We start from the raw sequence: 26,232 nt of genomic DNA, 5'->3' as shown, positions 1-26,232 counted from the left end.
GTAAAGTTACGTGAGCATGCAGCCAGGTAATGTAGTGAGGCCAATTGGAAACATAGACATTTTTAGATAGTCAATTTGGATTCACTTAGTTCAAGTGGAGAATAAATGCTACACTATTCATTTTTTTCTGATTCTAGCCATCCAGTACATGGTACAATGAAGTATAACCTTTACTAAGCACTTTCCTGATGTGACCAAATTTTATCTTAATGTTACTGGAAACTTTTCCAGGGCTTCTGAATGTAACATTACTACATCAAATTAAGGATCAAGAAACAGTTTGATAGAAGAAATAGTAGCTGCTGAGACAGCTTCTAGGTCACCAAGTATAGAGGCTGATGATCACAGTGGATCTACATACTATCCCCTCTATGCTGGTTCTGTACATATATATGGCATGATGTTTTGGAGAAGAGTAACTGATGTGTAAGGAGATGGACGAATGTACTCACTTGTCTGACTCCATTAATTGTAAATGTTTATATATTTTGGATGAGAGTTCAACAATAGTTACAGGATACAAAAGCAAAATACTGCAGATGCTGGAAATCTGATATAAAAACAGAAAATGCTGGAGATACTCAGCAGGTCAGGCAGCATCTGTAGAGAGAGAAACAGAGTTAACGTTTCAGGTAGATGACCCTTCGTCAGAGCTGGTTACAAGATGTTGGTCTATTTAGGGTACTGGAAGCATATAACTTTCCCTTTACGTGCAATGTGAGAACTCTTTCCCTTACCTTCCTAGGGTTGCTTAGGCAGGCATCTTCAGTTGTCTTGCATGGGAAACATTCGTTTTGGCCAAATTATTTTTTTCTAGTAGAATAGTTGAATAATTTTTTAGCTTCTATTAGGATTCTGATTCTGCAGTGAGGGATAAAATATTCCTCTGCCATTGAAATCCTGGAGTATGCCTCCAGTGTTGTGCCTTATTCCTTGATTTTGCTACACACGTGATTTTAAAAGAAAGAAATCTGGTGTTGGTTGGGATTCTGCTACCTAGGTTCAGGACTACATTTGGAATAATCATTGAGATTGTGGAGACTCTCCTCCCATGGCATGTAATTCTTCAAGGCCAAATTATACTATTGCCATAAAGGTGAAATACTGCCTATTTCCCTGCCAATTACCGGTTATTTCTGGCATAGTAAAGTATTGAGTATCTGAGGAGCAATCAGAATGGCTATCTGCCAATCCCTCTGTGGTATCTTAAATTCTACAAAGTAATGTTTTGCATTGGTAAATCTCAGCAGGGTTCTCACAATCTAGTACTTTCCTATAGTGTGGAGCCCAAAACTGTACCCACTATTCCAAATGTGGTTTTCAGGTTTTATATAGATGTGCCATCGCATCGTTCTGGGTCTGGTTGTAGTTTGTGGATACACCAATTAGGATTTAATACTTATTCTTTTACCTACCCTGTAATTTCACAGAATCACAGAATCCCCACAGTGCAGATAGAGGCCATTTCGGCCCATCAAGCCTGCACCGACACATATCCCACCCTATCCCCGTAACCCCACGTATTTAATCCCCGAAGGGTCAATTTATCATAGCCAAATCAACCTAACCCGCACATCTTTGGACTGTGGGAGGAAACCGGAGCACCCGGAGGAAACCCACGCAGACACAGGGAGAATGTGCAAACTCCCTTAACAGTTTTAAAGCTGAGCATACATAGTCAGAAGATATGCAAGATGTACGAGTTGGAGGTAGATATATGGGGCTGGATTTTCATTCAGGAGTCGGGTAGGAGATGTGGCCAATCCACGCAATTTTAACTTGATTGACCTTGTTAAGCCCGCCCAGCGGGCTCAGCAGGCCAATTAAAGGCCACCCGGCAACAGGTGACGTCACAGATTGAAATTTCATCTGTCAAGAGGTTTTGACAGATGAAATATCAGCGTTTCACAGCTGTTTGAAGCTGTCAAACACTGACAGTCTTACTTCTAACCTGAGCCCTTCTCCACAGACTCGGTTACAAATCTCTCCTGCACAGAAAGCTGAAGGCTGTCACTTTTGACAGTTCGCAGCCATTCTGCTTTCTGTGCCGGTGAGATGAGGGACTCGCGAGACCTAAAGAAAGGAAGGCTGAAAAGGTAATTTAAACTTCTTTAGACACACCAAACACACTTACCTTTGCACACATCACTCACCTGAACACCGACATCTCGACCCCTCCAAGTCCTTCAACCCGACGGCCTGCCTCGCAAACTTGACATGGTTTGGAGCCGTCGGGAATCCCACACTTCAGCATTAAAAATAGGGATTAGACTAAAAACTGCCTGTTAACTACCTGTTAACAGGCAGTTAATTGACACTAATCCCTTCCCGCCTCGGGTAGGCGGGTCCCAGTGTGGGGCGGGTACCCGCCTCCTTTGAAACTGGCATGGAGGCGGGATGGGGTCGGGACCCCTGATTTCGGGATTTTAACCCCCCACACGCCTCCAATCCTGATTCCACGGCCCAATGAAAATCCTGCCCATGGTATTTAACAGTAGTGTGGATGGGAAGTGGGGTTTAGCTGTACTGGGGAATGGTCCTCCTGTTTTACAGAGCTGGAGTGGTGGGGATGGGTGCAGGGCTTCTGGAATTTTGCAGCACTGTGATAGAGTTGCTGGGGTTTGACTGCATCAGGGGCAACTCCTTAGGTTTGATATCTGTGGAGAGGGAACATTGATAAGAGGAGGGTCGGGGTGTATGGGCCTGGCAGTAATGTTTTGTAACTGAGATTTCTGGCAAAAATTTTATTTGAACCTGCTTTTTTTTAAAAAAAGACTTTAGGAAAAGCTAGATGAAAAATGCAATTATTTTTCAAAATTTGAAAGAAACTGCAGGAGGCTCAATAAAAACATTCTAGCAATATTACATAAGAACATAACATAAGAAGTAGGAGCAGGAGTAGGCCATACGGCCCCTCAGGCCTGCTCCGCCATTCAATAGGATCATGGCTGATCCGAACACAGACTCACGTCCACTTCCCTGCCCGCTCTCCGTAACCCCTAATTCCCATACCAGCTAGGAAACTGTCTATCTCCGTTTTAAATTTATTTAAGGTCGCAGCTTCCACAGCTCTCTAAGGTAGCAAGTTCCATAGATTTACTACCCTCTGAGTGAAGAAGTTTCTCCTCATCTCAGTTTTGAAAGGGCAGCCCCTTATTCTAAGATTATGCCCCCTAGTTCTAGTCTCACCCATCAGTGGAAACATCCTCACCGCATCCACCCAATCAAGCCCCCTCACAATCTTATATGTTTCGATAAGATCGCCTCTCATTCTTCTGAATTCCAATGAGTAGAGGCCCAACCTACTCAACCTTTCCTCATAAGTCAACCCCCTCATCTCCGGAATCAACCGAGTGAACCTTCTTTGAACTGCCTCGAGAGCAAGTACAGGAAACTTTCTGGTATCCGGCACTGACGGGACCGAGCTGGTGCCGTCCCATCAAAACTGCTGTATAAACCAGCGCTAATGTTAAAACATACATGCTTTTCAGCTCCGTGTGAATCAACAAACCCACAGCTTCAAAACAGTCGGCCGCAGCTTAAAAGCATCTCTGTATCTAAGCAACAGCTTCAGCTAGACCTTGCAGAGCCTGACTGGGGGGGGAAAAAAAAGTAACGAGAAGTAATAAAACTTATAGGAAACGGCTCCTGAATTTTGCCGGTAGATAGAGCTTTCTGGACTTTTAGCCTCCGGTTAAACGAAAGTTTCCTGTATATCTTTTCTTAAATATGGAAACCAAAACTGTACGCAGTATTCCAGGTGTGGCCTCGCCAGTACCCTGTATAACTGCAGCAAGACTTCCCTGTTTTTATACTCCATCCCCCTTGCAATAAAAGCCAAGATTCCATTGGCCTTCCTGATCACCTGCTGTACCTGCATACTAACCTTGTGTTTCATGCACCAGGACCCCCAGATCCCTTTGTACTGTAGCACTTTGCAGTTTCTCTCCATTTAGATAATAACTTGCTCTTTGATTTTTTTTCTGCCAAAGTGCATAACCTCACACTTTCCAACATTATATTCCATCTGCCAAACTTCTGCCCACTCACTTAGCCTGTCTGTCCTTTTGCAGGTTTTTTATGTCCTCCTCACTCACTGCTTTCCCTCCCATCTTTGTATCGTCGGCAAACTTGGATATGTTGTACTCTGTCCCTTCCTCCAAATCGTTAATATAGATTGTAAAGAGTTGGGGTCCCAGCACTGACCCCTGCGGAACACCACTCGACACTGATTGCCAACCCGAGAATGAATCATTTATCCCAACTCTCTGTTTTCTGTTAGATAGCCAATCTTCCACCCATGCCAGTATATTACCCCCAATCCTGTGATTTTTTTATCTTGTGCAGTAATCTTGTGTGGCACGTTGTCAAATGCCTTTTGGAAGTCCAAATACACCACATCCACTGGCTCCCCTTTATCCACCCTGTTACATCCTCAAAGAATTCGAGCAAATTTGTCAAACATGACTTCCCCTTCGTAAAACCATGCTGACTCTGTCCGATTAAATTATGCTTATCCAAATGTCCTGTTACTGCTCCCTTAATAATGGACTCCAACATTTTACCAACCACAGATGTTAGGCTAACTGGTCTATAGTTTCCAGCCTTTTGTCTACTTCCCTTTTTAAATAATTGCAGCTACTGATCCTGGGAAATTCAGCACATGCACAGACTGCAAGATCTGTCTTTAGTTATGAGTCAAAAATATCAAGTACAGGCTTTTCAGTTGCCAGGTTGTTTTGTCAGTAATCCAGGGCCATATTATTAAAAATGTTTGGAGCAAAAACTTACCCATACAGTTACCATTTCTGTGTTTAGAAGTCTCTGTGTTTCCCTTTGGAGATCTGCCCCTTTTACAGGTACCTAGGATTTGAGTTCATGGGGCTTTCCACAGTCATTAGCTGGTTAGCAAGGCCATAAAAAGAATCAAACAAAGCACTGGGGTTCATTTCTAGAGGGATAGAATTGAAAAGCATGGTTGTTATATTAAACTTGTATAGAACAATGGTTAAGCCACGCTTGGAGTACTGTGCAAAGTTCTGGTCTCCATGTTACAAAAGCACTGGAGAAGGTTAAAAAAAAAAATGATAATACCAGAACTGAGAGGTTATAACTAACAGGAAATACTGAACAGGCAGTGGCTCTTTTCTCTAGAAAGGAGAAGGCTGAGTGACATAATGGAGGTCTTTAAAATTATGAAGGGGTTTGATAGGGCGGGGAGTCCCAAAACTAGAGGACAGATGCAGGAAGGATGTTCCCGAAGGCGGGGGAGTCCAGAACCAGGGGTCACAGTCTAAGGATAAAGGGTAAGCCATTTAGGACAGAGATGAGGAGGAATTTCTTCACCCAGAGAGTGGTGAATCTGTGGAATTCTCTACCACAGAAGGCAGTTGAGGCTAATTCATTAAATATATTCAAGAAGGAGTTAGATATATTTCTTGATGCTAAAGGGATATGGGGAGAAGGCAGGGACAGGGTACTGAATTTGGATGATCAGCCATGATCTCATTGAATGGCGGAGCAGGCTCGAGGGGCCGAATGGCTGACTCCTGCTCCTATCTTCTATGTTTCTTATAAATACAAGACAGTCGCTAATAAATCCAATAGGGAATTCAGGAGAACCTTCTTTACCCAGAGAGTGGTTAGAATGTGGAACTCGCTATCATTTAGAGTAGTTAAGGCAAAAAGCATAGATGCATTTAAGGGGCTGCTAGATAAGTACATGAGGGAGAAAGGACTAAAGGATCTCCTGATGGTGTTAGATGAATACAGGGTGGGAGGAGCCTTGTGTTGAGCATAAACACCAGCATAGACCAGCTGGACTGAGTGGCCTGTTTTGTGCTGTTTTTATGTAATTACCGTGTCAACTGTAGGCTACCCAGAATGAAATGGCGCAATCAGGAAGAAGACTACAATTCCCAGAATGGACTGATCCCACTTATTGCAAGCACTGTAAAATCACTTTCCAGAATGCAGATTGAAGATTGCCTCCCTTCTAAGTCTGATGACACCACTAGATTTTTGGAGGGGGGAGGGTGCGTAATGCATATGTTTTTCAAAAATTAAATAACTGCAAGACTTGCTATATTTAGACTCTGTTGAGACTTGCTGCTTTAAGACCCCTGCCCCACCTTACTCCCTCACTAGTGATGGAAAAGGACTGAAATCCAGGAAAGCCATTATTAGGGTTAATAAATACTTTGAATTTTATGAGGGGTAACCAATGGGGAAAGCAATGTTCATATGTACAAGAGCTTGTATTGTGTAATGATACTGCAAACATGCTATGTTACGCAGAACTGAAACCTACTGCTTCCAGCCTTAGCCTCAGGCACACCTCAAGCCTTGGAAATTGCCACTTGTTGCTAGATAAAAAGAAACTGATCCTGCTCCATCTTTGGCCACACGTGCTTCATTCTCTTCCACCCCCCCCCCCCCTTTGACCAGCTGCTTCATTTCTTGGATCCATGTTGTATTTCCCACCTTGACTACTCTGCTGCTCTTCATGCGCTCTATTGTTCACCCGATTGTTCCATTTCCTGGCCTGTATTCCATACTACCAGTGAGCAATACCATGGAATATCTAATGGTATTTTAGTGGATTTATAATATTTAAATATATTCACGCACACCTGAGAACAGCAAGCATGAAATAGTTACATAATAAAGGAATGTCCACTAGTTGAAGTGGAAATAGACTTGGGTATAATTACTGACTTACCACTGGAAAAGTAGCCAGTTGTGAAGCTGCTGTTAACAAAAGTAAACATAAATATGGGATTCTTCTTGAGGGCATTTATCTAATGGAAACAAGCTATTCTAATTTTCATGCTGAGGCCATTTTTGGAATATTTTGTATGGTTTTGGAACACTTTCGAAGACTTTTTTGGGGGGGAATGCAGAAAAGGGTAAAACGATTCTGGGATCTGGCATTCTAAGAACATAAGAAATAGGAGTAGGCCACTTGGCCCCTCGAGCCTGCTCCGCCATTAAATAAGATCATGGCTGATCTTGGGCTCAAAGCCACTTCCCTGCCTGCTCCCCATAACCCTTCAGTCCCTTATCTTGCAAAAATCTGTCTATCTCCACCTTAAATGTATTTAATGACCCAGCCTCCACAGCTCTCCGGGGCAGAGAATTCCACAGATTTATGACCCTCTGAGAAGAAATTCCTCCTCATCTCAGTTCTAAAAGGGCGACCCTTTATTCTGAAACTATGCCCCTGAGTTCTAGATTTCCCCACGAGGGGAAACATCCTCTCTGCATCTACCTTGTCGAGCCCCCCCTCAGTATCTTATATGTTTCAATAAGATCACCTCTCGTTCTCCTAAATTCCAATGAGTATAGGCCCAACCTGCTCAACCTTTCTTCATAAGTCAACCCCTTCATCTCAGGAATCAACTGCGTAAATCATCTCTGAACTCCCTCCAATGCAAGTATATTCTTAAATAAGGAGACCAAAACTCCAGGTGTGGCCTCACCAATACCGTGTACAGTTGTAGCAGGACTTCCCTGCTTTTATACTCCAACCCCTTGCAATAAAGGCCAACATTCCATTTGCCTTTTTGATTACTTGCTGTACCTGCATGCTAACTTTTTGTGTTTCATGCACAAGGACCCCCAGGTCCCTCTGAACTGTAGCATTTTGTAATCTCTCTCCGTTTAAATAATAATTTGTTTTTTTTTCCTGCCAAAGTGGATAACCTCGCACTTTCCCACATTATACTCCATCTGCCAAATGTTTGCCCACTCCCTTAGCCTGTCTATATCCCTTTGCAGATTCTTTGAGTGCTCTGCACAACTTGCTTTCCCATCCATCTTTGTATCATCCGCAAACTTGGCTACATTACACTCGGTCCCTTCATCCAAGTCCTTAATGTAGATTGTAAGTAGTTGAGGCCCCAGCACCGATCCCTGTGGCACCTCACTAGATACCGTTTGCCAACTGGAAAATGACCCATTTATCCCGACTCTCTGCTTTCTGTTAGTTAGCCAATTCACTATCCATGCTAATATATTACCCCCAACTCCGTGAGCTCTTATCTTATGCAGTAACCTTTTATGTGGCACCTTATCGAATGCCTTTTGGAAATCCAAATACACCACATCCACTGGCTTACCCTTATCCACCCTGCTCGTTACATCCTCAAAGAACTCCAGCAAATTTGTTAAATGTGATTTCCCTTTCATAAAACCATGCTGACTCTGCTTGACTGCATTATGATTTTACAAATGCCCTGCTACTGCTTCCTTAATGAAGGACTGTAGCATTTTCCCAACGATAGATGTTAGGCTAACTGGTCTATAGTTTCCTGCTTTCTGTCTCCCTCCTTAAATAGGGGTGATGGTATAGATATCTCCCAACTCGCTACTACCAGTGTAGTGTAACTTTAAGGTATAATAATGAGATATTTCCTCTTGCAATGATTTTGCAATACTTTTTATAAGCAGCGCTTGAGTTCCCTACAAACCAGAAGTTGCACCCTTACAGATTTCTGCCCCTGCACTGACCTCAAATCCTTAGGACTCTCACGATCCTAGACTAGTAATGCACTGTGAACTTTATTTCTCTCAAGCTACTCTGGAAGTCAGTATTATTAATACACCACACTTTGCGTTGGATACAGTTTCTGAATTAACCAACTAGATTTTTTGTTTACAGAAATTAAGCAAGTCCGATAAATACAGAGCAACACAGTCATGAGTATGACATAAGTAAACGGTCTGCTATTTTTAGAACTACAGCCTGTCCCTGACTGCAGTAAATGTAGTGAGCGTTTTTTTTAATCAATGGTGTGGAAACAACCCAGCACTCACTTTCTTTGATTCCTTTTCACCCACGGCCTCTCTGGTTCCAAAGCTTTCAAGGTCTTTATCGCAGGCTAGAGGCTTAAATATCCCATTAGCCTTGAACTGCCTGGAGTGCATATTAATGGTTAATATTTCCACTGATTGTTCGATCGATTCAGAAATGGGAATGTCAATGAGCAAAATGTTCACATCATCTAAGTGTGGTCTTCCCAGCCTAATTAACACATTAAAACTGTTCAGAAATTGAAAACGAAAGCCTTTTCCCAGAAGTCAGATACATTGGAGCTGGGTGGCCATTTTAGACCTACCTCAGCCTTGGGTTTACTTTTAAACAGAGCACAATGTGCCAATTTATATTTATATACACAAAGCGAGTTCTGTCTCATCCGTTTTTTATATGGCGATAGTACCAAGGAAATTGCCACAAGCGGTTTGAAGGAAAACAGACCTGAACTTGTTTACATTAGAGAGAAAGCTATTGGGAGGAGAAACAATCCAGATCTTTAAAATACAGGAAACTCTTTGGTATCCGGCACTGACGGGACCGGCGTGTTGCTGGCTGGTTGATCAAAAATTCCGGATGACGGAGAGGGTTATCTACCGAAGCTATTTTTAACAAAGAAAAATAAAAAAATCAAGAATGTTGTGTTAAATGGATGGTGGAGGGTAATGCAATGCAATGACTACCAGCAGCGTGGGAGACCCACAGTACCCCTGTAAAATGGCGGATCAGAAGAGACTACCGGCAGCGCGGGAGAGTCAGACTCATGTTATTGAGGTGTTCCGACTTCCGACAGCACCAAGAAGCAGAGTAGTGGCAGTTTGGAGAACTACCCCCACTGACTAACTCGGCCACTGCGGGAGACTCGGACTCGGCAACATTGCTGGTTATGGAGGTGTTTTCGGAGTGAGATTTTTGCCAGTTAATAGAGAATTCTGGATATTTAGGTGCCATTTAAACGAGAGTTTCCTGTACGAAGAATGGATAATTAATTTGTGTATGCAGAAGTAGAGGGCAGCACACACGTTTTGAGCAAGGCTGAAATTAGAGAGGTATTGCCCCCCCCCACCCCATGGCACAGATTTGTGGAACAGACTCCAGGTTGAAGCAGTTAATACTATATGGACATTTTTAATGGGTTAATAGAATTAACTGGCTAGGAGCAAGATTTGAAAATTACTAAACACAGGTGATGGAATGCTGTTTGGGATCTGTGTGGAGGACCATCAGTCCTAGGAAATATCATGTCCAGGATTAATAGTTTCTCTCTATCTACCCTAGCAACTCCTTTTAATCATCTACAGCACCTCAGTGAGATTACCCCTTAATGTCCAGAGTGGTTGGAATGTGGAATGTGCTACCACAGGAAGTGGCTGAGGCAAATAGCTTAGGTGCTTTCAGAAGGAAACTAGACAAGTACATGAGAAAAAAGAGAATAGGAAGATCTGCTGAAAGGCTGCGATGAGGCTGTGGAATGGGAGGAGACGAATGTGGAGTATAAATATCAGCACCGACTAGTTGGGCCAAATGGCCTGTTTTTGTGCTGTATATTCTATGTAATTTCTATGTAAAAAAGGACAGCCAATCAAGGTTGAATAATTTTAGGTATTCTGATATTTTGCCTGATTTTATGATTTGGGAGTCGGCACATAGACTCTCCTCTCTGCACACCTATTTTAATGGATTTCTCTCTTTCTGTCTTTTCTCCTCTACCCCACCGCTCAGGAAACATGGCACAAGTTGGAACTTCAACAATTATACAGGAGGAACCCTCCAGCGCTGAAAATCTTCTGGCAGTGAAATTCCTCATGTCAGCACTGGAGTCGATGGTAAATTATTACGAGTTTATTAAATTGTCATTTAAGCTTCTTGATTATGTCATTTGATTAACAATCTTAAGTATGTTACTTAAGGCACTTTTACATTATGGTTCAATGCAGTGGGTCCTGGGAGAGTGATGACAAAAGACCCATCTGCATTACTGTTCCATTTTACATTACAAGTATGCTGCAGGCCAGCTGAATCCATGGTGAAGGTAATTCTAAAGGCAGATTCAGAAGCTTAAATGTGGGTCTCCACTGCTGCTGGAACAAGGGAGGTTATGTGAGTCACACTGGGGAATGCTATCGATTATGCAAGACCCAAATGTCGGAAGGTGATTGCATCACAGTAACGTAAAAGTGCCTTTACCCTATGCTTCATTTAGTTCGAAGCACCGTCGTGAATCCAGCAGTGGTCATTGATGCGTTCGAATATAAAAGTCAAGATGTGATGGTGAATCTATATAAAACCTTAAGACCACAGTAGGAATAGTGGGTACAGTTTTGGGCTCCACACTATAGGAAGGATGCCCTAACTATAATCTTCCAATGTTCTCTTGATTCACGAACCGTTCCTTTTAGATGGGAAATTGCGTACGTCAACCCGCTATTTAAAAATGGCGAGAGAGGGAAACCAGGGAATTATAAACCAGTTAGCCTAACATCTGTTGTCGGGAAATTGTTAGTCTATAATTAAGGATAGGGTGACTGAACACCACAAATTTTCAGTTGATCAGAGAGAGCCAGCATGGATTTGTGAAAAGTAGGTCATGCATGACAAACATGATTGAACTTTTTGAAGAGGTGATTAAAGTAGTGGAGAGTGGAATGTCGATGGATGTTATTCATATGGACTTCCAGAAGGAGTTTGATAAAGTCCCACAAAAGAGACTGTTAACTAAGTTAGAAGCCCATTGAATTGAGGGCAAATTATTGACCTGGTTAGGAAATTGGCTGAGTGGCAGAAGACAGGCAGTAGGGATAATGGGTAGGTATTCTAATTAGCAGGATGTGACTAATGGTGTCCCACAGGGATCTGTGTTGGGGCCTCAACTATTCACTGTATTTATTGATGACATAGAAAGTCACATATCCAAATTTGCCGATGACACAAAGATAGGCGGCATTGTAGACAGTGTCGATGAAAGCATAAAATTACAAAGGGATATTGATCGATTAAGTGATTGGGAAAACTGGCAAATGGATTTCAGAATCTATTTGGTTAGTTAAGAAATAATAGAGGTGCCATTACACTACTAGGTGTATTCTATAGGCCACCAACTACAGTAGTTGGAAAGATAGAGGAGCAAATTTGCAGGGAAATTACAGAGAGGTCCAAGAACTATAGAGTAGTGATAATGGGGGACTTCAATTATCCTAATATAGGCTGGGACAGTAATAGTGCAAAGGGCAGAGAGAGGGAAGAATTTCTGAAGTGTGTTCATGAACTTTCTTGATCAGTATGTTTCCGGCCCAACGAGGAAGGAGGCATTGCTGGATCTGGTTCTGGGGAATGAGGTGGGTCAAGTGGAACAAGTGTTAATAGGGGAACATATAGGGAAGAGTGATCATGGTATCATAAAGTTTAGATTAGCTATGGAAAAGGACAAGGAGCAATCTAGAGTAAAAATACTTAATTGGAGGAAGGCAAATTTCAGTAGGTTGAGAACGGATCTGGCCTGGGTATATTGGAATCAAGGATTGGCAGGCAAAACTGTAATGGAACAATGGGCTACCTTTTAAAGTGGAGATGGTTTGGGTACAGTTGAGGTACATTCCCACGAGGGGGGAAAGGTAGGGCAACTAAAGCCAGAGCTCCCTGGGTGACGAAAGAGATGGAGAGTAAGATGAAGCAGAAAAAGAGCGTGTCTGACGCAAGTCAGGTTGAGAATACAAGTGAGAATCAGGCTGAATATAGAAAGTTCAGAGGGGAAGTAAAAAAGAAAATAAGAGGGGCAAATAGAGAGTATGAGAACAGATTGGCAGCTAACATAAAAGGGAAGTCAAAAGTCTTCTATAGGCATATAAATAGTAAATGGCTAGTAAGGAGTTGTGGGGCCGATTAGGGACCAAAAAGGAGACCTACGCATGGATGCAGAGGGCATGGCTGAGGTAATAAATGAGTACTTTGGCAGCATCTTCTTCCTTGGTGAAGAGATGCAAAGTCATAGTGAAAGTGGAGGTAGTGGAGATACTGGATGAGATAAAAATTGATAAAAGGAGGTACTAGAAAGGCTGTCTGTACTTAAAGTAGATAAGCCACCAGGACCGGATGGGATGCATCCTAGGGTGCTGAGAGAAGTTAAGGAGGAAATTGCAGAGGTACTGGTCATAATCTTCCAATCCTCCTTAGAAACAGGGGTGGCACCAGAGGACTGGAGAATTGCAAATGTTACACCCTTGTTCAAAAAAGGGTGTAAGGATAAACCCAGCAACTACAGGCCAGTCAGTTTAATCTCAGTGGTGGGGACGCTTTTCGAAACGATAATCGGGGACAAAATTAACAGTCACTTGGACAAGTGTGGATTAATTAAGGAAAGCCAGCACGGATTTGTTAAAAGCAAATTGTGTTTAACTAACTTGATCGAGTTTTTTGATGAGGTAACAGAGGGTTGATGAGGGCAGTGCAGTTGAAATGGTGTACATGGACTTCCAAAAGGCGTTTGATAAAGTGCCACATAATAGGCTTTCCAGCAAAGTTGAAGCCCATGGAATAAAAGGGACAGTGGCAGCATGGATATGAAATTGTCTCTGTGACAGGAAACAGAGAGTAGTGGTGAACAGTTGTTTTTCGGACTGGAGGAAGGTATACAGTGGTGTTCCCCAAGGGTCAGCACTAGGACGATAGCAAAATACTGCAGATGCTGGAAATCCGAAATAACAACAGAAAATGCTGGAAAAACTCAGCAGGCCAGGCAACATCCATGGAGAGAAAATAGAGTCAACGTTTCGGGTCAAACCCTTTGTCAAGACTGGAAAAGCACAGGAAATGAAATAAATTAAAAGGCCAGGCTGGGAGAGAACAAAAGAGAAGTGAAGAGACATTAAGAGGTATTCAAAACAAGACGAGATGGTGATAGGACTAGTGGAGACAAAAGACGGCTCTAGATTAGGTGTGAAACGTGCTGGAGAATGGGAGACAGCTGCCATGTGGGAGAGGAAAAAAAAGGGGGGGGTGGGGAAGGGCCAAAACAAAGGTATGGATAAAAAATAAGTAAAAATGTAATGGGGGCCGAGGTTATGATCTGAAATTGTTGAACTCGGTATTGAGTCCGGAAGGCTGTAAAGTGCCTAATCGGAAGATGAGGTGCTGTTCCTCGAGCTTACGCTGAGCTTCCATGGAACAATGCAAGAGCCCAAGTACAGTGAGGTCGGAGTGGGAATGGGGTGGTGAATTAAAATGACAGGCGATCGGAAGCTTGGGGTCATCCTTACGGACTGAATGGAGGTGTTCCGCAAAGCGATCACCCAATCTGCGTTTGGTCTCCCCAATGTAGAGGAGACCACATCGTGAGCAGCAAATACAGTATACTAGATTGCAAGAAGTACAAGTAAATCGCTGTTTCACCTGGAAGGGGTGTTTGGGGTCCTGGACAGTGGGAAGGGGGGGCGGTATGAGGGCAGGTGTTGCATCTCCTGCGCTTGCACGGGAAGGTGCCGGGGGAAGGGGTGATAGAGGAGTGGACTGGGGTGTCTCGGAGGGAGCGGTCCCTATGGAATGCTGGGAGGGGAGGGGAAATATGCGTTTGGTGGTGGGATCACTTTGGAAATGGCGGAGGATGATCCGTTGAATGTGGAGGCTGGTAGTGTGAAAGGTGAGGACAAGGGGAACCCTATCGTGGTTCCGGGAGGGAGGGGCAGGGGTGAGGGCAGAGGTGCGGGAGATAGAACGGACACGGTCGAGGGCTGTGTCAACCACGGTAGAGGGGAATCCTCGGTTGAGGAAAAAGGACGACATGTCGGAAGCACTGGTGTGGAAGGTGGCATTGTCGGAGCAGATGCGGCGGAGACGGAGAAACTGGGAGAATGGAATAGAGTCCTTACAGGAGACGAGGTGGGAGGAAGTGTAGTCCAAGTAGCTGTGGGAGTCAGTGGGCTTGTAGTGAATGTTGGTCAATAACCTATCCCCAGAGATGGAGACGGAGAAGTCGAGGAAGGGAAGGGAAGGGGAAGAGTCGGAGATGGACCATGTGAAGGTGAGGGAAGGGTGGAAATTGGAGGCAAAGTGAATGAAATTGTCTAGTTCAGGGCGAGAGCAGGAAACGGCACCGATACAGTCATCAATGTACCGGAAAAAGAGGTAAGGGAGGGGACCCGAGTAGGACTGGAACAAAGAGTGTTCCACATATCCCACGAAAAGGCAGGCATAGCTAGGACCCATGCGGGTACCCATAGCAACACCTTTGATTTGGAGGAAATGAGTGGAGTCAAAGGAGAAGTTGTTCAATGTGAGAACAAGTTCAGCCAGGCGGAGGAGGGTCGTGGTGGATGGGGACTGGTCGGGCCTCTGTTCAAGGAAGAAGCGGAGTGCCCTCAGGCCATCCTGGTGGGGGATGAAGGTGTAGAGGGATTGTACGTCCATGGTGAAAAGGAGGCGGTTGGGGCCAGGAAACTGGAAACTGTTAAAGTGGCGGAGGGCGTCCGAAGAGTCGCGGATGTAGGTGGGAAGAGACTGGACAAGGGGAGAAAAGATAGTGTTGAGATAGGAAGGGATAAGTTCGGTGGGGCAAGAACAGGCTGAAACGATGGGTCTACCAGGGCAGTCCTGTTTGTGGATCTTGGGAAGGAGGTAGAAGTGGGCTGTGCGGGGTTGGTGAACTGAGGTTGGTGGCCGCGGGGGGAAGATCTCCAGAAGAGATGAGGTCAGTGACAGGCTTGGAAACGGTGGTTTGATGTTCGGTAGTGGGGTCATGGTCCAGGTGGAGGTAGTAGGAGGTGTCGGAGAGTTGGCGTTCAGCTTCCGCTAGGTAGAGGTCGGTGCGCCAAACAACAACAGCACCACCCTTGTTTAACCCGCTGGAAGGATGTAAAGGCCTTCGAGAGGGTGCAGAAAAGATTTGCAAGAATGATTCCAGGGATGAGGGACTTCAGTTACGTGGATAGACTAGAGAAGCTGGGGTTGTTCTACTTAGAGCAGAGAAGGTTGAGAGGAGATTTGATAGAGGTGTTCAAAATCATGAGGGGTCTAGACAGAGTAGATAGAGAGAAACTGTTCCCATTGATGGAAGGGTTGAGAACCAGAGAACATAGATTTAAGGTGATTGGCAAAAGAACCAAAGGCGACATGAGGAAAAACATTTTTACACAGCAAGTGGTTAGGATCTGGAATGCACTGCCTGAAAGGGCGGTGGTAGCAGACTTAGTCATGGCTTTCTAAAAGGAATTTGAGAAATACCTGAAGGAAAAGAATTTACAGGGCTACGGGGAAAGGACAGGGGAGTGGAACTAGCTGAAGTGCTCTTGCAGAGAGCCGGCACGGGCTCGATGGGCCGAATGGCCTCCTTTTGTGCTGTAACCATTCTATGTTTCCAAATGTGAGGTCATCCACTTTGGACCTAAAAAGGATAGAACAGGGTACTTTCTAAATGGTGAAAAACTAACAACAGTGGAGGTCCAAAGAGACTTTGGGATACAGTTACATAGATCATTAAAATGTCATGAACAGGTACAGAAATAATCAAAACGGCTAATGGAATGCTGGCTTTTATATCTAGGGGATTAGAATACAAGGGGGTAGAAGTTATGTTGCAGCTATACAAAACGCTGATTGGACCACACCTGCAGTACTGAGAGCAGTTCTGGGCAGCACACCTTTGGAAGGATATATTGGCCTTGGAGGGAGTGCAGCCTAGGTTTACCAGAATGATACCGGGACTTCAAGGATTAAGTTACGAGGAGAGATGACACTAATTAGAGTTGTATTCCCTAGAATTTAGAGGGTTAAGGGGTGATCTGATTGACGTTTTCAAGATATTAAGAGGAACAGATAGGGTAGATAGAGAGAAACTATTTCTGCTGGTTGGGGATTCTCGGACTGGGGGCATAGTCTAAAAATTAGAGCTAGACCTTTTAGAAGTGAAATTAGGAAACTGTTCTGCACACAAAGGGTGGTAGAAGTTTGGAACTCTCTTTTGCAAATGGCAATTGATGCTAGATCAATTGTTAATTTTAAATCTGAGATTTATAGCTTTTTGTTGACCAAAGGTATTCCGGGATACTGGCCAAAGGGTATATGGAGTTAGGTCGCAGATCAGCCATGGCCTCATTGAATGGTAGAACAGGCTCGAGGGGCTGAATGGCCTGCTCCTGTTCCTATGTTTCTAAGGATGTTGAGGCACTGATTCCCGTTTGGATCTATTTTTATTACATTATCTTTGCGTCATCGTGTTTTTGTTCATATGAAAATGCAAGTAATGGAAGCTACTCGATACAGATCTATAGAGAGCATCCTGTGGGATTCACTAGGATACTGTATGGTATGAGGAATTAAAAAATGCAAAGACATTTAAAATTGGGAATAACAACAGAAAATGCTGGAAAAACTCAGCAGGTCAGGCAACATCCGTAGAGAGAAATTTGAGTTGACGTTTCGGGTCGAATCCTTCTTCAAAACTGGAAAGAAAATAAAATAGATCGAAGGCAGGGCTGCGATCGGACAAAAGAAGTAAAAGAAACAAAAGAAATAAGAGACAATAAAAGGTATACGAAGCTAGACGAGATGGTAATAGGCTGAGATTAGGGAACACCTCCGTTCAGTCCGTAAGGGTGACCCTGAGCTTCTGGCCGCCTGTCATTTTAATTCACCGCTCCATTCCCACTCAGACCTCACCGTCCTTGGCCTCTTGTATTGTTCCACGGAAGCTCAACGTAAACTCGAGGAACAGCACCTCATCTTCCAATTAGGCACTTTGCAGCCTTCCGGACTCAATATTGAGTTCAACAATTTCAGATCATAACCTCTGCCCCTATTACATTTTCACTTGTAATTTTTCCATGCCTTCCCCCCCCCCCCCCCCCCCCCTTTTTGTTTCTCTCTCACACCTGGCAGCTATCTCTTGCCCTGCCAGTACACTTCACACCTAATCTCAGCCTATTACCATCTCGTCTAGCTTCGTATACCTTTTATTGTCTCTCTTACTACTTTTGTTTCTTTTACTTCTTTTGTCCGATCGCAGCCCTGCCTTCGACCTATTTTCTTTTCTTTCCAGTTTTGAAGAAGGGCTCGACCCGAAACATCAACTCAAATTTCTCTCCACGGATGTTGCCTGACCTGTTGAGTTTTTCCAGCATTTTCTGTTGTTATTTCGGATTTCCAACATCTGCAGTATTTTGCTATCCATTTAAAATTGGGACCTGATTCTTTAAAAGAGATTACTGCGTGCTTTGATAAGAGCTGTTTGAAATTATGAAAGGTGGGACAGTGTAGATAGCAATAGCTTTTTTTTCCAGAGCCTGAAGGGTTTAGAATAAGGTTGTAAGAATATTGATATGTTTTTAATATGGAACAAAGACCTGACAGCTAAGGTAGGCAGAATTGGTTTAAACTGTATGCTTGCAGATCCTATTTTTTGATCACAATAACACTCCTGAGAAAAGTCGTAGTTCAGGAAGAGCAAAGATAAGAAGCAGATTACTGAGAGAACTTTGGAAAGAAGATTATATTGGAAACAGGGAGATGTCATAAAAATTAAGACAATGTATGCTTTTATTCTGCTGAAATAGTATAAAAGGGATACAAGGCAAAACTCAGTCAGGAGCGATACAGTGAACAGCCTGGATAGGCAATCGCTCCCGATTCCCGTGGAGTTCTTTACACGCAGGTTTTCTAGGTGTAGGACTGGTGTGTACTGCTCTGTGTGCAGTCTTAAGATGAATGTTTTGAAACGAAACAATACAGTACAGTGCCGGGTGTGGCTCAGTTGGTAGCCTCTGAGTCAGTAGGTTGTGGGTTCAAGTCCCACCCCAGAGACTTGAGCACAAAAAATCTAGGCTGACACTCCAGTGCACTACTGAGGGAGTGCTGCATTGTTGGAGGTGCCATCTTTTGGATGAGACATTAAACCGAGGCCCTGTCGGCGCTGTCGGGTGGATGTAAAAGATCCTATGGCACTATTTCGAAGAAGAGCAGGGGAGTTATCCCCGGTGTCCTGGCCAATATTTATCCCTCAACCAACATCTAAAGAAAAACATTATCTGGTCATTACCACATTGCTGTTTGTGGGAGCTTGCTGTGTACAAATTGGCTGCCGCGTTTCCTATATTACAACAGTGACTACACTTCAAAAGTACGTCATTGGCTGTAAAGTGCTTTGGGATGTCTGATGGTCATGAAAGGCGCTATAGAAATGCAAGTCGTTTTTTTTTTCTTTCCATAATAAATGTAGTTAATTGACAAGATATGTTACTGTCTCTCGCTTCCACAAAAATTAAATGCTAAGAGATTTAGGACAGAGCAAGAGAAACTTCTTTACATGGAAGGCTGTGAATTGTACTACTGGAGTTAATAATTGAAGCAGTGACTATGCCAACATTTAAAAATAGCTTAGTTAGGTGGTTGAAGGAAAGGGAAAAGCGGAAAATGGAAACAATTGGCATATGGGATTAGGACTATTGCTCATGTGGAGGTTAAATACCAACATGGAATGGTTGAGCTGAACGGCCTGTTTTCGTATTGTAATTTCTATGTAACTCTAGGTAATTCCCTTAATCTTTGGAATTGCTTAGCATGCTCACTTTACTGTATTTTTTGATGGTTGTGGTGTTTAAATTTATGACTTGGAAAAGGCTAGACAGCAGGGTATGCTTAGTTTATTTTAACAAGTTTGTTTGGAAGAGTCTGCAAACAGTAGATTGTAAGATCTCTTGTAACATGGAAATTAATGCAAGTTTAAAAAAATCTTTGTAGCATTAATTTCTGTGAATAACCTTAGGTATTGATGCAGAAATAGGTATGACTGTAAAATAATTAAAATTTTGTCTTCTGGCTTTTTATTTTTCACTTTTCCTTAATGTGTACTCCCATTTGGATCTACTTTTACTACATTAGCTTTGCTTCATAGTATTTTTGTTCATATGAAAATGCAATAAATCTTGCAGAAATCGAGGCTACTCAGTGGGGATCTGTCGAGAGTGTCCTGTCATTCATTTAATGAGGAAATAATTCGAGTTAATTAATTGCGAGTGAAGCACAAACATCTTCAAATTTGAATGTTATATATTTCCCCATTGGCTATTATACAACACATCTTGTAAAATACTAAAACATTGATTGAATAAATGATGCAAGAGCCAAACTGAGCTTTCATTGTATACAGATGTCAGTTGTGTATAAATTCTGATGTACTAATGGCTTCTGGTCGTGTTGAAATCAGTGGGGAAATGTTGGGAGTGGAATTTTGTAGCCCTGAACTGCATACATTTGCTGAAGGTACTGGTGGATCTCTTGTGTGTCATTTCTCAAAGTGAATTGCAGAATACAGTAAAAGTTCATTATACATTATACCTAAAGGTGGAAGCAGACTGTTTTGAAACATAGGTCTCGGCCTCGAATAACTCCAGTTGACCCAGCATCCACAATCTCTTTGGGGGGAGAGAATTCCAGATTTCCTCTACCATACGTGTGGAAAAAGCACTTTCTAATTTCACTCCCAAGTTGCCTAGCTCTAATTTTAAAATGACGCCCCCTTGTTCTGGATTCCCCTACCAGAGGAAATAGTTTTTCTCTATCCTATTGAATCCCTTCATCAAGGGAAATACTAACCAAGTTTATGCAACCTGACCTCATAATTTAACTCTTTAAGCCCTGGTGAATCTGCCCTGTATACCCTCTCCAAGGCAAATATATATTTTCTGGTATGCGGTGCCCAAAACTAAATATAGTACTGCAGATGGGATCTGACACGTTCTGTGCAACTGAAGCATCACTTCCTCACTTTTGTATTCCAACCCTTTTGAGACGTAGGCAAATATTCCATTAGCATTTTTGATTACTTTTTGTACATGAGCACTAGCTTTTAGTGATCTGTGCACATAGACACCCTATTTTGTCTGTCTTGGATTTAAAGTGGATGATGTCGCACTTCCCCCACATTGAACTCCATCTGCCGTAGTTTTGCCTGCTCATTCAGTCTGTCTTTGACTTTGTAACTCCCTGCTCCCATCTGCACAACTTTACTGTGCCTCCTAATTTAGTGTCGATTGTAAATTTGGATCTATTTCTTCATCCAACTCGTGAATAGATATGGTGAAAAGCTGATGTACTCCGACACAATAAAATAAATAACAGAAAATGCTGGAAACACTCAGCAGGCCAGGCAGCATCCATGGAGAGAGAAACAGAGTTAACGTTTCAGGTCTGTGACCCTTCGTCAGAACTGGAAAAAGTTAGAGAAGTAACGGGTTTTAAGAAGGTGCAGAGGCAGGGACCTGCTTAAAACCTGTTACATCTCTAACTTTTTCCAGTTCTGACGAAGTGTCACAGACCTGAAACGTTAACTCTGTTTCTCTCTCCATGGATGCTGCCTGGCCTGCTGAGTGTTTCCAGCATTTTCTGTTATTTCAGATTTCCAGCATCTGCAGTATTTTGCTATTGTACAGTAAAATAAATGTTTGGTTCCAGAGAATTTTTTTCCAATCTGAAAAGTGAAATTTTTTTGTGCTACTGGCATATTCAAAATATGGTGTGCACCAAATGCAAGGCACATTACACAAATCTGATGTGCTGCTCAGTATATCGGAAGGCGTGCTATTCTCTAAGGACTGATCATACCATGTAAAATGTTCTCCTGCTTAAGTGCACATCTGTGCCCTTTTAGGCCTACACAATTAAATAAGTAAACGTGGAGTGCCTTCTTTCAAAGGTTCAATACTATTGAGACTGGCGATTGGAATCCTGGACTTGAGAAAAGGCAAATTAAGAGCCTGCAGACCTTGTTGCTCTGATCTATTTATTCCACGTTTGGGGGGAAAAAAAATTCTTCTTTTTGTATGCTGCTTTTTTTTTTTAGGTGTGACACAGAAATTTGTATTAGTGTGACATCTGAAGTGTGTATTTAATAAAAAATATTTTCTTTAATATGTATCTTTTTATATTGTCTGTCTGTAGAAGAATTGACTTAACTGCTATTTCCTCTTCAGTGCCAGGAAATTGCAAAGTCAAAAGCTGAAGTGGCTTGTATTGCTGTATATGAAAAAGAGATATTTGTGGTGGGGACTGAGCGAGGAAAATCTTTTATTGGAAGCCGAAAGGATTTTCAGACCGACTTTGTCAAATACTGTAAGTTAATTAAAACTACAAAATGAAGGGATAGTATTAAGTTGCAGGGGAATTTTTGTTTGATTTCATAAAGGATTAAGAGCAGTTCTAGCAGCCTCAGTTTCTCTGTGGCTATATCTTGAATTTGAGATTCCAGTAGGATACTGAATTGTGGATCTTTTTCTCACAACATTCATGCTGAGCTGTTTAGTGAGTTGTGAAACTGGTAAATGTAACGTTGGTAGACATCATAAAGAATATTGTGCGGCAACCCACCTGGTTAAGAAATGGCTTGGGAATCCTAAAATAATAGAACATTTTTTATAAAGTGCAATTTAGGAAGCGGGTACAGAATGGAGGCTAATCTCTTGTAGATTTCAGTGAAATCATAATTCCTTTCCTCATTTCCCTCGCCCCATCTCTTCTGGCTCTTTCTCTCTCCTCTTTTGTCTCTCTTCCCCTCCCCATCTTGTCTTGTCTGTCTGTCTTGTTTTTTACACACTCCCCCACATCAGCTCACACTGATGTGCAGATTGCCCGCTGGGAAATTGTTATTACACTGATGTTGAAAGCTCTGTCCAGCTGTTGAGATGAAAATACCCAGTAGAAGCCCAAACTGCTTAGTTTGAATTATTGATAAATTTAAATTATTTAGTGCAGAAAATGTTGAATTGTCAGGATTAAACTATGCACATTGCTTTTAATCAGTTGCCACTAACTCACTTAATTACACACATGGTGCAATATCCTCTGCAAAATACATTCATGTAGTAATTTGTTCCCATATAATGACCTGAATTCCCATCCTACTATTAAATTTCAGTGTTTTTCATCCAGTGGGTAGCGAATATTTATTTTAGGCTTGTGACGGTCAGCATGCTTGAAGTTGAGCTAATCTATATTGCAGTACAGGAAACTTTGTGATATCAGGCACCGACGGGACCGGCGTGTTGCCGATCTATCAAAACTGCCGGACATACAAAGTTAATGTTGAAGCATACGGAGGTTTTCATCTCCGTATCTGACAACAAACACTGTTGCTTAGCAACAGCTTCTAAAGAGTCGGCTGCAGCTGCAAGCGTCTCTAGCTGAAGCTGTTGCTATAGCTACAGGCCTTGCAGTGCCTGACTGGGGGGGGGGGAAAAAAAGAACGAGAACTAAAAAAACTTACAGAAAACGGCTCCTGATTTTTGCCGTTCGATCGAGTATTCCGGACATACAACCTCCGGATAAACCAAAGTTTCCTGTACTTAAAAAGAAAATACATACCAATGGAGAAGCATTTTAGTCCCAAATATGGTTGAGTAACTTTGGTTTATTTTCTAAACTTTTTAATATGTTGATTAGTTATTCACTATGGATATATCACTAGTTTGCTGCATGGACCTGCAGTGCTCTCTACTCTCCTAACAGTTACAGTTTAATTTCAGGTGTGGCTGAGGAGCAAAAGGCAGCAGAAAAGCTAAGAAGTAAAGATGTTCCTTGTGTGATGCTGACTGCTGTGGATAACCAGGCTGACATCGAAACAATCAGAAAATCAGTTGAGGAGTTGTTCTGTTTGCTCTATGGTACTGTTATATTTCAATTTTGCCTGTGTTTTAAAAAAAAAAAAAAAAAAAATCAGTATTGATATACTGTGATTATTGTTTGCTGACACTTATGCAATTGAATTAAGTCACTAATTTATTTTAAAGGGGAAGGCAATCTAATAGGTGTTTTATTAATTCAAAGAATCCCCCAGTTAATAGAGGGAAATAGTGTACTCATCAAAGTTTAAAAGAGAGTGCAAAGGACCAGGTCCCCTTCATTTTTAGTCTGCTTCATGACATCGCTGACCGGGAGCAGCCCAGAGTAGCTTGATTGCAAATATTAGAGGCCATGACTTCAGGCGAGCATGCAAGCTAATTGAGAGTTGGGAGATCACGAGAAACTAACTGGTGGCTATTTACCCCACATGCCTAGCCAATTGTGGATCTCTGGCTAATTCGAAGTCATGGCTCTGGTGTTTGTAATGGAGCTGGTGCAGATTGCGCTCCATCTGTGTGTTATGGGATGTCTTGGCGGGATAGGTGGCCTACTCATTTAACTCCTAGCAGCTGAGAAAAATCCCCCAAAATTAACACATTTTTGAATGTTCAGAGAAAAAGGACAATCATAAAATAAGTGCAGATGTGCTTTCCTTTTGCTACTTAACTCTGTTTGCTACCTTTGAACAAAGAAGCATCCTTAATCTGGTACAGGTACTCTTGGACACCAAGGATATCTCTTGGGCAAATGAAAAGAATGTTCCTTTTCCCAAAACACAGTGCTTGTTATCGACTAGGATTATGTACACAATTCAAATCCATAAGATTGTAAAATTACCATGAGATGGTGTTTGGTCAATTCCCTCTTTATTGGTTTTGTTTTACATTATCACAGTTCTGCTATTGCCCATTCCTTGTTCAGAATACACTGAGATTTTAAGAATGTAATGCTTTTTAAAAAAAAAAAAAAAAGTTAGAAAGCCATTTGGTTCATTGTACCTCATTGCTTTAGTATCTGGCTCTCTAATAATTGCTTCTGTGCTTTGACTCTGCCTAATGGGTTTGCCTCTACTACCTTGTTTGGTGGATTATCCCAGTCACTGAGTAAAAATGTTCTTTCCAGTAAGTTATAAATTGACTTTTCGCTCATTCAAATCAGTCCTTTGCCATTAATTCCGTGTTCATTTAAAGAGGAATTGCTATAATTTCCCAGAGGTTGAAAGTTACCACTGCCTCTAAGAAATTCATCAATTTGATTGCATGATCTTGTTTCGCCTGTTGTGTAGACAAATTGCTGTTGGCAGCAAGCGTGCTTTGCTTTTTTAAGGCCCTCGACAGCATAAAGGAACTCCTGAGTTTTCTGTTAGATCTGGAAAATGTGGGTTTCTATCCTGGTGGCCTCCAATGGGTCCAGCAGGGACTGGCAGCATACTGGAGTGACACACTCAGAACAGCACGTGTAGGTCGTGGATCTCCATTTCAGTGCTGCTTTCCCATCTGGAAAAGGACAAACTACATCCTAAGCTTTTCCCGGTTGATATTGGTCTTGACTGGTATCTACATACACTGGAAATCCATATTCATTACATTAGTTTGCATTTCACTAAGTTTCTGTAATTTTGTAGTTCATAACTTTAGGGATATCTTTGGAAGCTTTTCACTTGGAAAATCTTTAGTGGAGCTTCATTTTACACTTTATCCAGTCAATACTTAATGCCTGAGTATCAGTCTACCTTTGTTGGTTTTATTCTGGTTAACTCATCCATGGTGTCTGATCAATGTCGTTTGTTATCCACCTCATGGGCCCCATTTTCAGGTTCAGGGTTTAGTTTCCTCAGGATGTTACGGCAAGGGATCTGCTGAGGGCAAGATGCAGAAACTGTTCCTAACTAGGGTGCCAGAAGAAATTCTATAAAACCAGTAACATTTAGTTTTATTACTGTTCCTTTATTATATGAGGATTTTGACTGGTGTATCTTAGAACCCAGAATGCCTTTAATCTAGGATTTTGGTACCTAAAGCACCATACCATTGAGCACTGTGCCAGTCTGATTACTACATATCTCAATAGTTTTCTTTATGCTGTTTGTTTGTTAGTTAACTTGTCTCCATTCTATCTGTTTCTCATAATTTCAGGTAAAGCTCTTGGGAAACTCACTCCAAACCCTGTGCCTTATGAGAAGATCTTGAAGGACCCAGCTGCTGTAGCAATACAAGGACTACCTGATGGCGTGCGTTTTAAACACCCTTCAAATTATGACACTACAACGTTAAAAAAGATTTTGGAGCAAAAGGCACAGATTATATTTGTAATAAAGAGGTAAAATTTTCTCCTGAAGCCTAATTTTAAGAAAAAGTTTCACTTCCCATGATGAATCAAGTGCAAATGTTGAGCTATAAAGTTTAACCACATGACTACAGTTTCATATGAGTATTGCTGCAAAACAGTACTTGTTAGGCCAGCAACATTTAAAAAAAAATCTTTTCCATATGAAGCAGATATTACATTAAAAATATAATGACATACTGGCGATTGTCTTCTAAACTTTAAAGACTTTGTTTAACTACTGGGTTTTGGAATACAGTTGGGTGGCTCCCTCACCAATGATACATATACTGAGTTTGTTATGACTCCTTTAACTTCCTGGCTCCTGACAGGCATTAGTTAAGAGTTGAGTACTTCAGTGATTTAATTATTTGTACTGCTGTCAGTTCCTGCCAGTTAACTGCGGAAGTTACTGTTGACACTGTAGATTATGACTAAACTGGAGAATAAATGTGTCTAGTGAAGCTGCTTCACAGCTATTTTATAATAGAATT

General features: G+C 42.2%; 1 protein-coding gene across 11 annotated transcripts in view; it reads left to right on the top strand.

The window, feature by feature from the left end:
* The window catches only part of LOC147102099 (general transcription factor II-I-like), a 209,191-nt gene that overhangs the window by 45,945 nt on the left and 137,014 nt on the right, over positions 1–26,232 (top strand). For all 11 annotated transcript variants that reach the window (XM_085964295.1, XM_085964294.1, XM_085964296.1 and 8 more), the window contains 4 exons: positions 10,538–10,641; positions 21,769–21,907; positions 23,317–23,454; positions 25,549–25,732. In XM_085964295.1, the coding sequence (XP_085820421.1) occupies positions 10,543–10,641; positions 21,769–21,907; positions 23,317–23,454; positions 25,549–25,732 (560 nt within the window). In that variant the 5' untranslated portion in view covers positions 10,538–10,542. The remainder of the gene's footprint in view (positions 1–10,537; positions 10,642–21,768; positions 21,908–23,316; positions 23,455–25,548; positions 25,733–26,232) is intronic.

The sequence above is a fragment of the Somniosus microcephalus genome, chromosome 22 (assembly GCF_052327205.1).
Source record: "Somniosus microcephalus isolate GS21.2 chromosome 22, FLI_Smic_1.0, whole genome shotgun sequence".
NCBI lineage: Eukaryota > Metazoa > Chordata > Chondrichthyes > Squaliformes > Somniosidae > Somniosus > Somniosus microcephalus.
The sequence above is the reverse complement of the archived record's forward strand: the minus strand, read 5'-3'. Positions and strand labels throughout refer to the sequence as shown.